Raw genomic sequence first — 16450 nt, 5'->3', positions numbered from 1 at the left:
AGTTGATACAAAGAACAAGGAAGAATTCAACAGCTGATACATAGAACAAGGAAGAATTCAACAGCCGATACATAGAACAAGGAAGAATTCAACAGTTGATACATAGAACAAGGAAGAATTCAACAGTTGATACATAGAACAAGGATGAATTCAGCAGCTGATACATAGAACAAGGATGAATTCTCCAGCTGATACAAAGAACAAGGAAGAATTCAACAGCTGATACAAAGAACAAGGAAGAATTCAACAGTTGATATGTAGAACAAGGAAGAATTCAGCAGTTGATACATAGAACAAGGATGAATTTAACAGTTGATATGTAGAACAAGGATGAATTTAACAGTTGATATGTAGAACAAGGATGAATTTAACAGTTGATATGTAGAACAAGGATGAATTTAACAGTTGATATGTAGAACAAGGAAGAATGTAACAGTTGATAGAAAGAACAAGGAAGAATGTAACAGTTGATTCAAAGAACAAGGAAGAATGTAACAGTTGATACAAAGAACAAGGAAGAATTCAACAGTTGATATAAAGAACAAGGAAGAATGTAACAGTTGATATAAAGAACAAGGAAGAATATAACAGTTGATACAAAGAACAAGGAAGAATTCAACAATTGATATGTAGAACAAGGAAGAATTCAACAGTTGATATGTAGAACAAGTAAGAATTCAACAGTTGATATGTAGAACAAGTAAGAATTCAACAGTTGATATGTAGAACAAAGAAGAATTCAACAGTTGATATGTAGAACAAAGAAGAATTCAACAGTTGATACATAGAACGAGGAAGAATTCAACAGTTGATACATAGAACGAGGAAGAATTCAACAGTTGATACATAGAACGAGGAAGAATTCAACAGTTGATACATAGAACAAAGAAGAATTCAACAGTTGATACATAGAACGAGGAAGAATTCAACAGTTGATACATAGAACGAGGATGAATTCAACAGCTGTTACAAAGAACAAGGAAGAATTCAACAGCTGATACATAGAAGAAGGAAGAATTCAACAGCTGTTACAAGAACAAGGAAGAATTCAACAGCTGTTACAAAGAACAAGGAAGAATTCAACAGCTGATACAAAGAACAAGGAAGAATTCAACAGTTGATACAAAGAACAAGGAAGAATTCAACAGTTGATACATAGAACAAGGACAAGTAACTGATTTAAGTATGAAGCTAGATCATGAGGTTTTAAAGAAAATTAAACATGACAAGCTACTGAGGATTTAGAATTTTGATGAGACTCAAAACCTCTACTGTTGCTAGTTGCCAGAAAAATGTCCTTGGATAGTAATGAGTTTGTTGCTGTTGGCCATACTGAAGTTATCTTTAACCACCAGAGATTGTACTTCATTTTGAATTAAATAATGGTAAATTTATTAAAACAGAGGACTGATTAGTTGAGAGAGATGAGGAGATCTGTGATCGGCTTTTGGAACTTTTAATTACTAAGTTTTAAGAAAGAAGAACAAATGAATGTGCCATGTTAAAGATATAGTTGTATTTAGAGTAAAAAGTCTTAATCTTATGTTTTAATAGAGTTTATTTGGAAATGTACAGATCTGATTTCTACAGTGGTAGAAACCTGACTAAGCTAGAAAATATTTATCTACGTAAAGTAATTCAACAACAAGTGGATATATGTTCAGTATGTACTGTAGGACAACCTACTGCAAAATGAAGAAATCGTCTAAGTATACGTGATGGTGACAAACTGTTATTCCTGACTGGTCAGTTGCAAACTCTCTTTGTTAACCTGGAGATGACCTAGGAAGGTTGAAATATTGTTCTGTATGTTATTTTAATTAGAATTTTAATACCAGTACCAACTGTCTTTGGAATAAAAGAAATCTTTATTTACTAATTTCTTTCACTAAAGTTCACATTCAAGTTCTGTTTTAACTTGTGTAATTTATATCAAACTCTTTTGTTTATTAATTTAAAATATAATATACTTGATGGGTATAAACGGATTAATGGGTATGTTTTTGTGTACATCACAGTATGAACACAATCTGTAGTCATTGTTCCTTCTAGTCATTATGACTGACTGGTATTACAAATCCATTTTATCTCTTAAAATGTCTGCTTTCATTACCATAAATATAATTTAATGTAGGTTCTGAAATAAAATGAGAATGACATAACTTCATATCACATATTCATAATGTTAATTAGTAGAGTTTGGACAGAAAATGTTATACGTAAAGTGTCTGTGTCTCATAACAGTACTTGCTGAGTCAAAAATTACATTATCTTAAGTTGACTCGTTAGGACTGAGTCAGGACACTAGTTACACTTAAAGACAAATGCTAAATAAATAATTTTGCAAAATCTTCCTGAGGAAATGTCAATGTCTTGGATGAAAATATTGATTAATGTTTAGATTCTGTAAAACTTGTTTGATACAGTGATTGTTAAATTTATGCAGCGATGAATTTTGTTTCTTTCCCCGAGAGTTTTACTTAAACCTTTTATTGGATTTCAATATGTATTTGCTTCCTTAGTGAGCTAACTTAAGACATAAGAGTTGGTTTCGGTTTTGATTCTTTTGAAACCTTGTAATCTAAACAGTTGTATGACATTTGTCAGGAAAATGAAGTAAGTGATTTTCTATATAAGGTTGTTGTTATCATTGATAATTAAAATTAGTGTTTGTTCTTCTTGTACAATGTTTTATTTAATTGTTTATGGAATAATTAGTTGGTAATGGTGTTTTGGTAAATATCATGTTTTTCAGATCATGCCCTCCTCCATTTTCTTGTCGAGACGATGTGGGAGAGAATCCAAATTATGGTTACACCAGTTTTGACACATTTGGCTGGTCAGTTCTTACAACACTGCAGCTAATCACTGTGGACTATTGGGAAGATGTTTATAATAGGGTAAGTAATGTTATTTATTTATTTAATCTAATACTGAGTAAGTGTAATATTACATGTTGTATATTTAATTTAATACTGAGTTAGTTTAATATTATATTTTTATTCATCGTTCTGTTAGACTTCTGTAGTTTACACTTAGTATTTATAAAGATTTCACTAGTATAAACAAATTAAGGATTGTCTCCTGTACAGTACATCATCTCTCATCACATAGATAGCTATTCTTGTTCAGTGCTACCTTCTATAGGAAAAAAAAAAAGGTTTATTTTTTTGCATGACACAAGTCTTGAGCTCCTTTGTACTTTACAATCATGTAACACCTTTCCACCAATAGGAGTGTAACATACTCTCCTAATGCATGTGGCCCCCTCTGTTTACTTCTGCTGAATTGTCATTTCTCATTTGGTAGTGCTTCTGTTGTGGAGTTTAGTTTGTGCTCACTTTAAATGTTTTTTATCTCCTATCTTTGTATCAATTTCTCTCAACACGTTTACTATTTATTATACAATAAAGATATTTGTAACTTGTTAAGTTATTCCAAAGTGGAATTACTTCATATTTTTACCTTTCAGTACTGTAAAAGAATTAATAATTTTTGTTTTCATTCAGTTGTTATTTTATATCAGAAACATCCTTTGAAAGCTTACAACATTTATTTATTTTTTACTTATTTAAAATTTGTGATAAACTAGAGAATACTTTTATGAAGATCTTTGAAGGCTTAGTTTAGCTTTGCTGAAGGTGTTGCAATTGGCTTTTAGATTTAAGAATAATACATTTCATTTTCTTTTAATCTCCATGCCAAACTGTGGTTTCACTGAGTTATGATTTTAAGCCTGAATGGGTAATTTTACAGAAATTTCTTAGAACACATGAATATTAAAGATGTTTTAACATTGGAATACTCTTATAATCTCTTTTCTGAGTCGAGATATTTCTAGAAGTTTGTGTTGTTGTTTAGTCAGGTGGAAATTAAATGTAACGTGATGAGTATGATCTTAATGTTTAGAGCTTTTTATGTAGTTAATGAAACATATTTAGAACAGTTTGATTCATATCTAAAATGTAAATTAGGCTTAATTAAGGAAACTATTTGAACTGTATATAGAATGTGGATTAGGCTTAATTAAGGAAACTTTGAACTGTATATAGAATGTGGATTAGGCTTGATTAAGGAAACTATTTGAACTGTATATAGAGGTGGATTAGGCTTCACGTATTACTAGCTGTGTTGGAAAGTTTGTTAATTTATTAAATGGTTATCTGAGCATGATTTAATCGACTTCTCTGTTACTGTTGGTTATTTAATTAGTACTGTGAACATTGAGTATGTGTTTCAACAAAGAAGCATAAATACAGAAATACAAAATTAACAAGTAAATAGAACTTCTGTTCAGGTGAAGTTTACTTGTGAAATTAGCTTAATTAGAGAATTTTGGTTACACAGAATGAAGAAGGAAAAAAATGTTACTTATTGTTGGTATGGTGGACTCTTTATTATTATTTTTACTAAATTGTACAGAAGAATTTGCCCAACAACTAAAAGCATCAGAGCAGTATACCTAACTATGATTTATTAGAAATTACAATATAACACTTTCATGTATGAGTAACGTGACTGTGATCTTACAGAAATATACTCACATATGAGTGATGTTGTTAGACCCACTTCACACAAATGTGTCACAGTACTTTAATTTGCAAGGAGCTATTTAAGTCTGATTCATAAGTCTTGTACTTATGTTTTTTGTTATAGTTTTAAGGTAATGTTTAGGCAGAAAATCACTTGATTATATGCTGTATTATATTATAATATGAAAAGTGATTTTATGTGTCTGTATATATTTACAAATCAAACAGTTGGATTCTAAATTCTTGTCAAACATAATATTTTTTTTTATGTCTCAACTGGATTATTTATTACAAAAATAAAATATATCTCTTATTAGAACAAAAACATGGTGAGTGACATGGTTCTGGAAGTAAATCCACTTTCACTGAGGCCTGTGTAACTCATTTTTTGAAATTAACAAAAACCATATTTATACCTAATGCCCCCAAATCTGGCAACAAACTGCTATTCAGTATAAGAAATGAAATGGGCCAAAGCAAAATTCCACAAATATAACCTTAGGAACAAACTTGTTAAGACAATGTTTACAATTGCACAATAATACAAAATATGATGCATTGTTCTTTTAGTTTATTTCATAGTTACTAAATGTATTTTGGATTTAATATTTCAGCTCATTGCTGCTACTGGTCCAGCTAGTGTCCTGTTCTTTACAGTGGTCATCTTTTTTTTGGGTCTTTCTACCTGGTCAACTTAACTCTGGCTGTTGTGGCTATTGCTTATGAAGCTGAAGCGAATAGTACTAAAACAGTAACTCAGGTGTGTTATTTGTTTGGGCTGATGGTTGTACTTAAGGTATTCCCTAAAGTTTGGATGATCATGTGTTCTTTTATTCTAGTTTTAACACTTGTGATTGATTATGAAAACTAAAGGAACACCAGAGGTGGTACTATATAGCAGCTTAAAATACATTAAAAGTAAATAATAATTAATATTAATTTTGTAACAAAACAAGTGTTAACAGAATTGTCTCTAACTAAATGGTGCTATGAACTTGCAACTTATTTTACACTTGCTTCTGGTTAGGAAAGTTAGTAATGTTTATAACTTAAAGTTTTTAATTAGTGGAAGTAGAAACGTTATTCCTATTGTACTATATAATAAAACTGAGTAATATATGGCTGAGAAAATATGTTCCTGAAAAACTACATTAATATGTTGTAATTTCAGTCTTAACTGAAAGTTCTTTTATTGTATTATCTGATATTATTTTATGAACAACTCTGATGATTTACTGAATTCAATCTAACTTGGGTGTGCTGTTTTCAGTCATATATTATGGATTTTATACATAATGTAAGCAACAGTTAGTGTTCTTATGGCATACAACAATCACTGTTTAGTCCCGGAGATACTTTAATTTAGGTATGCAATACTTATTATTCAATTACAAATGAATGTATACCGTAATTTGGATTTTCAGTTAGATTTATTGTTTATGGGTTCTACAGCTTCAGTGTGTTAAAGGTTTTTGTTCTTTGTTTTATAGTAATTGTATATATTTTTTCTTGTATTCCAGATATCTGGATATTTTTGTTTGTTTGTTCATTTGCAGGTCAAGGAACCAGAATGCAAGAAAATGCTTTCCTCACTTGCATCTTTACTGTCCAGATTTAGACCTAAGTTCAACTCTCTGCAAGAACCACAGCAGCTGATTGCAACTGACACTGAGCTTGATTTACCGTCGTCTCATAGTCTTAGTACACACGAGAATTCTAATTCTAACCAAGAGCCTTTATACTTTCTTTCTGATGGGGCTTCATCTGTAATCCCTAATGTCAGATCATCAGGGCTGTGGAGCCTTGGCCAATTTTCATCTTCCAGTGAAGCTCTGGCTCAGTCGCATCCATTTGGTGTTGCACCTGACTTGGTGATGAGTGTGGGAGAGCATCTTCCTAACAGACACACTCGTTTTCAAAGATGGAGACTTAGGCGACAGTCACATGTGGATGATTTTAGTATATCAGGGCTTGAGGATAATAGTAATATAAGGCCACAACCCAGGCAAGCATGGAATGACATTCAGGCAAAGAATAGGTGCTTTGATACAGCATATGTCTCTTTGAAAATGGTAACTTATGTATAGTGTTGTAAGCTATATTCTTTATTTCACAACTTATATGTTAGCTAGAGGGCTCGTGACATTAAGATCAAGTAAATCTGTAAAAGTAGGCATAGAATACTGATGTCATGAAAACCTAAAAATTTTGTGAAATACCTAGAACAAGGATTAGATTATAATTGTTTGGGTGAGTCAGTCAGTTGGCTGGTAAGGTTGGAGTGAAACAGTAAATAGAGTTAATCAATTGGTGTTTTTATAGTTTTGGATCTTCGTTAGCTGTCACATATATTGAATTATCTTCTACAAACACATTGGTTAATATAGTTAATATGTTAATATAGTTCTGATGATATGGCTGTAGATGTTGGCCTACAACAACTTATCAAGTGTAAAAGCCTTTAGATAAACATTAAGGAGAAAATAAAATTAATTTGTTACTGTTACTTGGACTAGAGTCAGTCACTAGATGAGCAATTAATTTTACTAAATAATTTAAAAGAAATTAATAATAATTTAAAAAAGTACAGCTTTATTTTGTTTCTACTATGCTTTTCAGTGTTAAGTTATTTAATTAATACAGTGGTTCTTAACCTTGTTGGAGGTACTGAACAATGGAAGTTTTGTACTTGCATTCACTGAACCCTTCATAATTGGAAAAATAAAATATGATTTTTTCAAATTCAAAATATAAGTAGATATTTTATTAGTGAACCATGCATCAGTTGCACACAATATCACTGTGTTCAAAGAACAAAACCAACAAAACATGAATTTCACACAAAAACATAACTCAATGAATATTTACTGCAAATCAATGTGACTTCTGCTGTTGCCTTTCAGAGATAAGTTCAGAAATGCAGGGCTTCATCTTGACAACTGCCACTCTCATATCATTTTTGCAACAAAGTCTGTTCCTTTTCTTCATTTTTATGTCCACCATCCTCCAAAAGGATTGCTCGCAAAGATACGTTGTGACAAACGGTATGAGTATTTCAAGGGCTTTCTTAGCAATAAGAGGGTACACTATGATTTGGTGACACCAAAACGTTGAGAGCGTTGCTGTTCTGAAAAGTTGCTGTTGAATCTGGCTCTGCTGAAGTTCAATGATTTCGTTGAGGTATTCATCATTGACATCTGCTGTCACAACACTAAACATGAACGGCTGTCTCACCCATGCTGGATGTGACTCTCTGGTGGGGAAGTATCCATCAAGAGAATTTGCGAGCTCATCTAAGAGCACGGCAATTACTTGCTTCAGTTCCCCGGGTACAGAAATGTCTCCGATTTCAGACACATCTTCGATCTTACTTACACAGTCGTTCAGCAGGGGAAAGTTTGCAAAGTTATCATCCTCTGCTCGTCTTTCCATAACAGCAGCTTTTGTTTAAAAGCCTTCAGGTTTTCTTCCGCCGATGATGTTGATTCCACCGCCCTGCATCTGTTGACTGAGAGCATTGAAGATATCAGCCATGTACACCAAAATGAAAATGAACTCAGATTTTTTGAAGCAATCTGCAGGACAATGTTGGTGCTCTTGCAAAAACAGGGCTAATTCCATACGCATGGTAAAACACAATTCAACACCTTTCCCCAGGATAACTTCCGAACGTTATAATGGTACAGAAGTACCTCGAATTCAGAGCCCATTTCATTACACAGCTCTTTGAAGATGCGGTGCTTCAGGGCACTATTTCACACAAAGTTCACACATTCTACTACAATTTTTAATACTTCTGCCAGTTTTAAAAGCATGGTTTTTGTTGCCAACACATGCCTGTACAGAACACAGTGCATTACAATGATGTGTGGTGCATCGGTTTTCACCAGCGCACCAAAACCAGAGTTTTGTCCCAGCATAACTGGAGCTCCGTCCGAACAAACTGCAGAAACCATATCCCACGAAAGATCGTTCTCTCTGAAGAAGTCATCCACAAGTTTCTTCACGTCGGCTGCCTTAGTTGTTGTTGTAAGAGGCTTACAAAATAAAAAATCTTTTTTTATCTCGTCGTTCTTCACATAGAGCATGAATATAACAAGCTGGCTTAGATTGAAAACGTCGGTGGTATCATCGAGTTGAAGGTTGAATTTTGCTGGGCTTGAAATCATATCTGCAACTACTTGAGTCAAGATGTCATCTCTCACGTCATTTATTCTGCTGCTGATGGTGTCATTTGAAAGACGAATTTGGGATAACTTATTTTCAGCAGCTTTTCCCAGCATGATATTCGCCATCTTCAACACAGCTGGTTTTATGAGTGCTTCACCAATGGTGTGTGGTTTGCCCTGCTTTACGATCAAGTATGCAACTACGAGGATTGGTTTGTTGATGGGTACAAAGCCGAGAACAGGCAAAGTAGCCTTTTTATCGAACCTGGCTCTTGACCTCCACCAAATCCCTGGGGTTCGATTGAACCCAGGTTAAGAGCCACTGAATTAATATTATATAGTGTTAGTCTTATTTTTATTATCTAAAAAGAACTGCTTTAATAAGAAGAAAAATCAGAAACAATCATTTTAAATTATATTTTGTATTTTTTCCATAAATATAACGTTAGCAATTGCAGTTCTTTTAGTTGCTGAGAAAAACACTTAATTAGAATAATCATTTTGTGCTATTCTAATCTATAGAAGCATCTATTTAAACTCTGAAAGTAAAATAAGTTTTGCTTGATATGAAAATAATTCAGAACATGTGAGGTTAAATATTCAAACTGGCATCAACTTTTTCCCTGTTATTTGTATGCTGTGCTATACCATCATATCAAAATAAATGTGAAGTCTGTGAAGCTAAAATTTATTAATTATCTTTGGTTGAAACTGGATCAGGGTGATAGATCTTCTCTTTGTTCTCAGGTTCGTAGGTATCTACAGCTTGTTGTTGAACATCCTTTTTTTGAGTTTAGCATCACTTGTAGCATCATACTCAACACAGCTTTTCTTGCTTCCGAACACTATGGAATGCCCTCTGGTATGGCATACACTCTCAGCCTTGGGAACTTGGTAAGTTGAAAGATATTATCATTTTAAAGAAAATTAATTGTTCCAATTGTGTTAGTTTTCATTTGTACATCTTTTAAAAACCCAAGCAAAGAATACAATACATGCTGTATTGTATTATAGCTAATCTTTTTAAGGAATTGCAAATATAAGTTTTTTAAATGACATTTACAGATTTTTCCTCTTGAATTTCTGGAGTCGGCCATAATTAGCAACGTGTACTAATTTAGAAATGTGATACAGTTATTAGAACAATATGAGTTTTTTAAACATTAATAAAAAAGGTAAAACCTTAGATGTACTTCAATAGTTGGAGTACAGCTACGAGATTTGTGGACATCCTGCATGAATAACTTTGAGTCATCACGTCCATATTGTTATTTGGATGTGATGAAGGTTTTCAGGTGTGAACCTAAACTTCCTTCAACATTAAAGTTATCCAAGCAGGTTTCTCCAACTGAATAATGATTCTGTCATCCTGTGTACTTGAAACTATAACAGTGAGGTTGAGATTCCATTGCAGTGCAGCAAAAAGTTAAAAGTATATTCATGTTATTATACATTGTGTTTTTTATTGTTCACAACCCTAAATGTTCATAATACCCATAGGTACAAGTATCTCATAACTGATTGCATTCTTAAAGACTTTAATTTCATGTCCCAAAGGGGAGGTCTGTAATCAGAAGATAATAACATAATAATTATAAGAGAAAAACCTGGCCAGTTGTTATTGCTATATGATCATGCTGAATGGGTAAGTTTTTCTCTGTGTTAACTTTTATGTAGATTTATCCAAGGCAGCATACAGATCATGTTTACTTTCTTTAGACATGTCAAAGTGCACATTGGTATTTTTTAATACATACTGTGTGTGTGTGTGTGTGTGTATGTGTGTACAAAACACATATAATACATATCCTCACCCACTTTTATCATACTGTTGAGACTTTGGTTCTTATACATGTGAATGTTGCCTGACACCCATTTAACTTAACAACAAGTTTATTGTTGAAGCTGGGCAGTAGCTTGTTTTGTTTTGATATAGATTCTTTGTAAATGCTGCATTTGTCAAAAGATTTCTTAATGTTTTGATTTGTACTTGCAATTTAAAAAAATGTATGTTTAAAAGCCATTAGTTTTAAGGTTGCATTTTTTTGTTAAAGATCTCTTTACCTCTAATATTTCTGTGTATAATTTACATTCATGTTCTGTTATGTGAACTGATGTTTCTACAGGTGTTTACTGTAGTTTTTGCCATAGAGGCTCTCATCAAATTAGTTGCCCTCGAGTAAAGTTCTTCTATTGTAAGTGGAACATATTTGATCTGATAATTGTTGCTGTTAGCCTTGCAGACTTAGCCCTTGAAACTGTTAGTGGCTTGTCAGTTCTCCGCATGTTTCGTTTGGTAAGTAGTTAGATATGTCATGTATTTTTTTACTTTTTATTTATTATAACTTTTTAACTCATCAGTAGACTATGTTTCTATTATAATGCTTCATGACTTAAAAAAGTTACTACCCAGAGATACCTCAGAAACTTTAATGAAAAAGCAACAATAACAAAAATTGTTAGCCTAACTAGGGTAATTTGAACTCGTGGAATTCTCTCGAGCAATTCTGTAGGTTTGACTTTGATAAATGGAAAGATGAAACCTCAATTAAACAAGTCATTTCTTTCTCTCTCTCTCTTTAGAGTGTAATTGTAATTCTCTCTTTACAACTAAGCAAAAAAAAAAATATTTTTTTAATGGAATGCAATTACAGCTTAGAGTTTTGAAACTGGCTCGTTCCTGGCCGACAATGAGACTGCTTCTGAAAATTGTTATTAAAACTCTTGGAGCTGTTGGTCACATGACCATTGTGCTGGCATTAGTCATCTATATTTTTGCTGTCCTTGGAATGCAACTCTTCTCAGATATATACACTGCAGAGAGATTTGCTCCTCATCCAATCCCAAGGTTTGTACACAATAGTTTGTATTTCTAACTTTATTTAACACAAACTAACATTTATTTCAAGGAATTTCTATTAAAGTAAATAAGATAATAACTACATTTCCAGAAGAGTGTCTTTGTTGGCTCATTATGTAACTATGAGAGTTTTATCAGATACTTCTAATAAAGTTTAAGTTTCAACTGGATTAGTGAACTTGTAGGATATCGATAGCTCCCAGCAAACCTGTACTAGTGGAATATTGAGCTAATAGAGATACATTTTGCAGATGTAGGTCTTTTTTTTTACCTATGTATAAAGTAGCTCTTTGATTATTATAAGGGTTTTAATCCATTGGAATTTAGCATTTGTTTTTAAGTAAAATATCTAATTTAGGCAGTTCAAACTTAGGAGTGTTTTAAAGATAACTTCATAATAATTAAAGGAAATCAGGTTGAATTTTCAATAACTTAGCTCTCTAAGCTTATCAGATGGTTTTTTTAAAAGGGAAAAGTTTTATTTTGATTGGGATGAATTTGAAATAATTATATAACAACTTTGAGTAATGAAAGATAATCGTTAGAGACATCAGCAATATTTAGGATCACAAAAGTGATGAAAAATGAGGTGTTTTATTAGGACAGTAAAATTGATGATTAGCAAAAACTTTAAATAGGATCTCTGTTAAAGAGCAAAATATGTTAGTAAAATCACAATTATTAGTAATAATAGTGAGCTCAAATAAATGAAATGAAGGAGGAAAAGTTTAATTTTAGGATCTTGTATGATTGAAATGGTGTCCCAATGAAATGAAGGAGGAAAAGTTTAATTTTAGGATCTTGTATGATTGAAATGGTATCCCAATGAAATGAAGGAGGAAAAGTTTAATTTTAGGATCTTGTATGATTGAAATGGTATCCCAATGAAATGAAGGAGGAAACGTTTAATTTTAGGATCTTGTATGATTGAAATGGTATCCCAATGAAATGAAGGAGGAAAAGTTTAATTTTAGGATCTTGTATGATTGAAATGGTATCCCAATGAAATGAAGGAGGAAAAGTTTAATTTTAGGATCTTGTATGATTGAAATGGTGTCCCAATGAAATGAAGGAGGAAACGTTTAATTTTAGGATCTTGTATGATTGAAATGGTATCCCAATGAAATGAAGGAGGAAAAGTTTAATTTTAGGATCTTGTATGATTGAAACGGTATCCCAATGAAATGAAGGAGGAAAAGTTTAATTTTAGGATCTTGTATGATTGAAATGGTGTCCCAATGAAATGAAGGAGGAAAAGTTTAATTTTAGGATCTTGTATGATTGAAATGGTATCCCAATGAAATGAAGGAGGAAAAGTTTAATTTTAGGATCTTGTATGATTGAAATGGTATCCCAATGAAATGAAGGAGGAAACGTTTAATTTTAGGATCTTGTATGATTGAAATGGTATCCCAATGAAATGAAGGAGGAAAAGTTTAATTTTAGGATCTTGTATGATTGAAATGGTATCCCAATGAAATGAAGGAGGAAAAGTTTAATTTTAGGATCTTGTATGATTGAAATGGTATCCCAATGAAATGAAGGAGGAAACGTTTAATTTTAGGATCTTGTATGATTGAAATGGTATCCCAATGAAATGAAGGAGGAAAAGTTTAATTTTAGGATCTTGTATGATTGAAATGGTATCCCAATGAAATGAAGGAGGAAAAGTTTAATTTTAGGATCTTGTATGATTGAAATGGTGTCCCAATGAAATGAAGGAGGAAAAGTTTAATTTTAGGATCTTGTATGATTGAAATGGTATCCCAATGAAATGAAGGAGGAAAAGTTTAATTTTAGGATCTTGTATGATTGAAATGGTATCCCAATGAAATGAAGGAGGAAAAGTTTAATTTTAGGATCTTGTATGATTGAAATGGTATCCCAATGAAATGAAGGAGGAAAAGTTTAATTTTAGGATCTTGTATGATTGAAATGGTATCCCAATGAAATGAAGGAGGAAAAGTTTAATTTTAGGATCTTGTATGATTGAAATGGTATCCCAATGAAATGAAGGAGGAAACGTTTAATTTTAGGATCTTGTATGATTGAAATGGTATCCCAATGAAATGAAGAAGGAAAAGTTTAATTTTAAGATCTTGTATGATTGAACTGGTGTCCCAATGAAATGAAGGAGGAAACATTTAATTTTAGGATCTTGTATGATTGAAATAGTATCCCAATGAAATGAAGAAGGAAACGTTTAATTTTAGGATCTTGTATGATTGAAATGGTATCCCAATGAAATGAAGGAGGAAAAGTTTAATTTTAGGATCTTGTATGATTGAAATGGTATCCCAATGAAATGAAGGAGGAAAAGTTTAATTTTAGGATCTTGTATGATTGAAATGGTATCCCAATGAAATGAAGGAGGAAAAGTTTAATTTTAGGATCTTGTATTATTGAAATGGTGTCCCAATGAAATGAAGGAGGAAACGTTTAATTTTAGGATCTTGTATGATTGAAATGGTATCCCAATGAAATGAAGGAGGAAAAGTTTAATTTTAGGATCTTGTATGATTGAAATGGTATCCCAATGAAATGAAGGAGGAAAAGTTTAATTTTAGGATCTTGTATGATTGAAATGGTATCCCAATGAAATGAAGGAGGAAAAGTTTAATTTTAGGATCTTGTATGATTGAAATGGTATCCCAATGAAATGAAGGAGGAAAAGTTTAATTTTAGGATCTTGTATGATTGAAATGGTATCCCAATGAAATGAAGGAGGAAAAGTTTAATTTTAGGATCTTGTATGATTGAAATGGTATCCCAATGAAATGAAGGAGGAAAAGTTTAATTTTAGGATCTTGTATGATTGAAATGGTGTCCCAATGAAATGAAGGAGGAAACGTTTAATTTTAGGATCTTGTATGATTGAAATGGTATCCCAATGAAATGAAGAAGGAAAAGTTTAATTTTAGGATCTTGTATGATTGAAATGGTATCCCAATGAAATGAAGGAGGAAAAGTTTAATTTTAGGATCTTGTATGATTGAAATGGTATCCCAATGAAATGAAGGAGGAAAAGTTTAATTTTAGGATCTTGTATGATTGAAATGGTATCCCAATGAAATGAAGGAGGAAAAGTTTAATTTTAGGATCTTGTATGATTGAAATGGTATCCCAATGAAATGAAGGAGGAAAAGTTTAATTTTAGGATCTTGTATGATTGAAATGGTATCCCAATGAAATGAAGGAGGAAAAGTTTAATTTTAGGATCTTGTATGATTGAAATGGTATCCCAATGAAATGAAGGAGGAAAAGTTTAATTTTAGGATCTTGTATGATTGAAATGGTATCCCAATGAAATGAAGGAGGAAAAGTTTAATTTTAGGATCTTGTATGATTGAAATGGTATCCCAATGAAATGAAGGAGGAAAAGTTTAATTTTAGGATCTTGTATGATTGAAATGGTATCCCAATGAAATGAAGGAGGAAAAGTTTAATTTTAGGATCTTGTATGATTGAAATGGTATCCCAATGAAATGAAGGAGGAAAAGTTTAATTTTAGGATCTTGTATGATTGAAATGGTGTCCCAATGAAATGAAGGAGGAAACGTTTAATTTTAGGATCTTGTATGATTGAAATGGTATCCCAATGAAATGAAGGAGGAAAAGTTTAATTTTAGGATCTTGTATGATTGAAATGGTATCCCAATGAAATGAAGGAGGAAAAGTTTAATTTTAGGATCTTGTATGATTGAAATGTATCCCAATGAAATGAAGGAGGAAAAGTTTAATTTTAGGATCTTGTATGATTGAAATGGTATCCCAATGAAATGAAGGAGGAAAAGTTTAATTTTAGGATCTTGTATGATTGAAATGGTATCCCAATGAAATGAAGGAGGAAAAGTTTAATTTTAGGATCTTGTATGATTGAAATGGTATCCCAATGAAATGAAGGAGGAAAAGTTTAATTTTAGGATCTTGTATGATTGAAATGGTATCCCAATGAAATGAAGGAGGAAAAGTTTAATTTTAGGATCTTGTATGATTGAAATGGTATCCCAATGAAATGAAGGAGGAAAAGTTTAATTTTAGGATCTTGTATGATTGAAATGGTATCCCAATGAAAAGGAGGATGATTGAAAGTTTAATTTTAGGATCTTGTATGATTGAAATGGTATCCCAATGAAATGAAGGAGGAAAAGTTTAATTTTAGGATCTTGTATGATTGAAATGGTATCCCAATGAAATGAAGGAGGAAAAGTTTAATTTTAGGATCTTGTATGATTGAAATGGTGTCCCAATGAAATGAAGGAGGAAAAGTTTAATTTTAGGATCTTGTATGATTGAAATGGTATCCCAATGAAATGAAGGAGGAAAAGTTTAATTTTAGGATCTTGTATGATTGAAATGGTATCCCAATGAAATGAAGGAGGAAAAGTTTAATTTTAGGATCTTGTATGATTGAAATGGTATCCCAATGAAATGAAGGAGGAAAAGTTTAATTTTAGGATCTTGTATGATTGAAATGGTATCCCAATGAAATGAAGGAGGAAAAGTTTAATTTTAGGATCTTGTATGATTGAAATGGTATCCCAATGAAATGAAGGAGGAAAAGTTTAATTTTAGGATCTTGTATGATTGAAATGGTGTCCCAATGAAATGAAGGAGGAAAAGTTTAATTTTAGGATCTTGTATGATTGAAATGTCCCAATGAAATGAAGGAGGAAAAGATTTTAGGATCTTGTATGATTGAAATGGTATCCCAATGAAATGAAGGAGGAAAAGTTTAATTTTAGGATCTTGTATGATTGAAATGGTATCCCAATGAAATGAAGGAGAAAAGTTTAATTTTGATATGATTGATTGAAATGGTATCCCAATGAAATGAAGGAGGAAAAGTTTAATTTTAGGATCTTGTATGATTGAAATGGTATCCCAAT

At 32.0% G+C, this 16450-nt stretch overlaps 1 protein-coding gene across 1 annotated transcript in view; it reads left to right on the top strand.

Annotated features, from left to right (window-relative positions):
• Positions 1 to 16450, top strand: part of LOC143231320 (sodium channel protein 1 brain-like) — a 75575-nt gene that overhangs the window by 23419 nt on the left and 35706 nt on the right. The window contains 8 exon segments of the mRNA XM_076465869.1: positions 2756 to 2900; positions 5147 to 5197; positions 5200 to 5292; positions 6089 to 6604; positions 9449 to 9595; positions 10828 to 10876; positions 10879 to 10997; positions 11356 to 11549. Of these exon segments, the coding sequence (XP_076321984.1) occupies positions 2756 to 2900; positions 5147 to 5197; positions 5200 to 5292; positions 6089 to 6604; positions 9449 to 9595; positions 10828 to 10876; positions 10879 to 10997; positions 11356 to 11549 (1314 nt within the window).

This window comes from Tachypleus tridentatus, chromosome 11 (genome assembly GCF_004210375.1).
Source record: "Tachypleus tridentatus isolate NWPU-2018 chromosome 11, ASM421037v1, whole genome shotgun sequence".
NCBI lineage: Eukaryota > Metazoa > Arthropoda > Merostomata > Xiphosura > Limulidae > Tachypleus > Tachypleus tridentatus.
The sequence above is the reverse complement of the archived record's forward strand: the minus strand, read 5'-3'. Positions and strand labels throughout refer to the sequence as shown.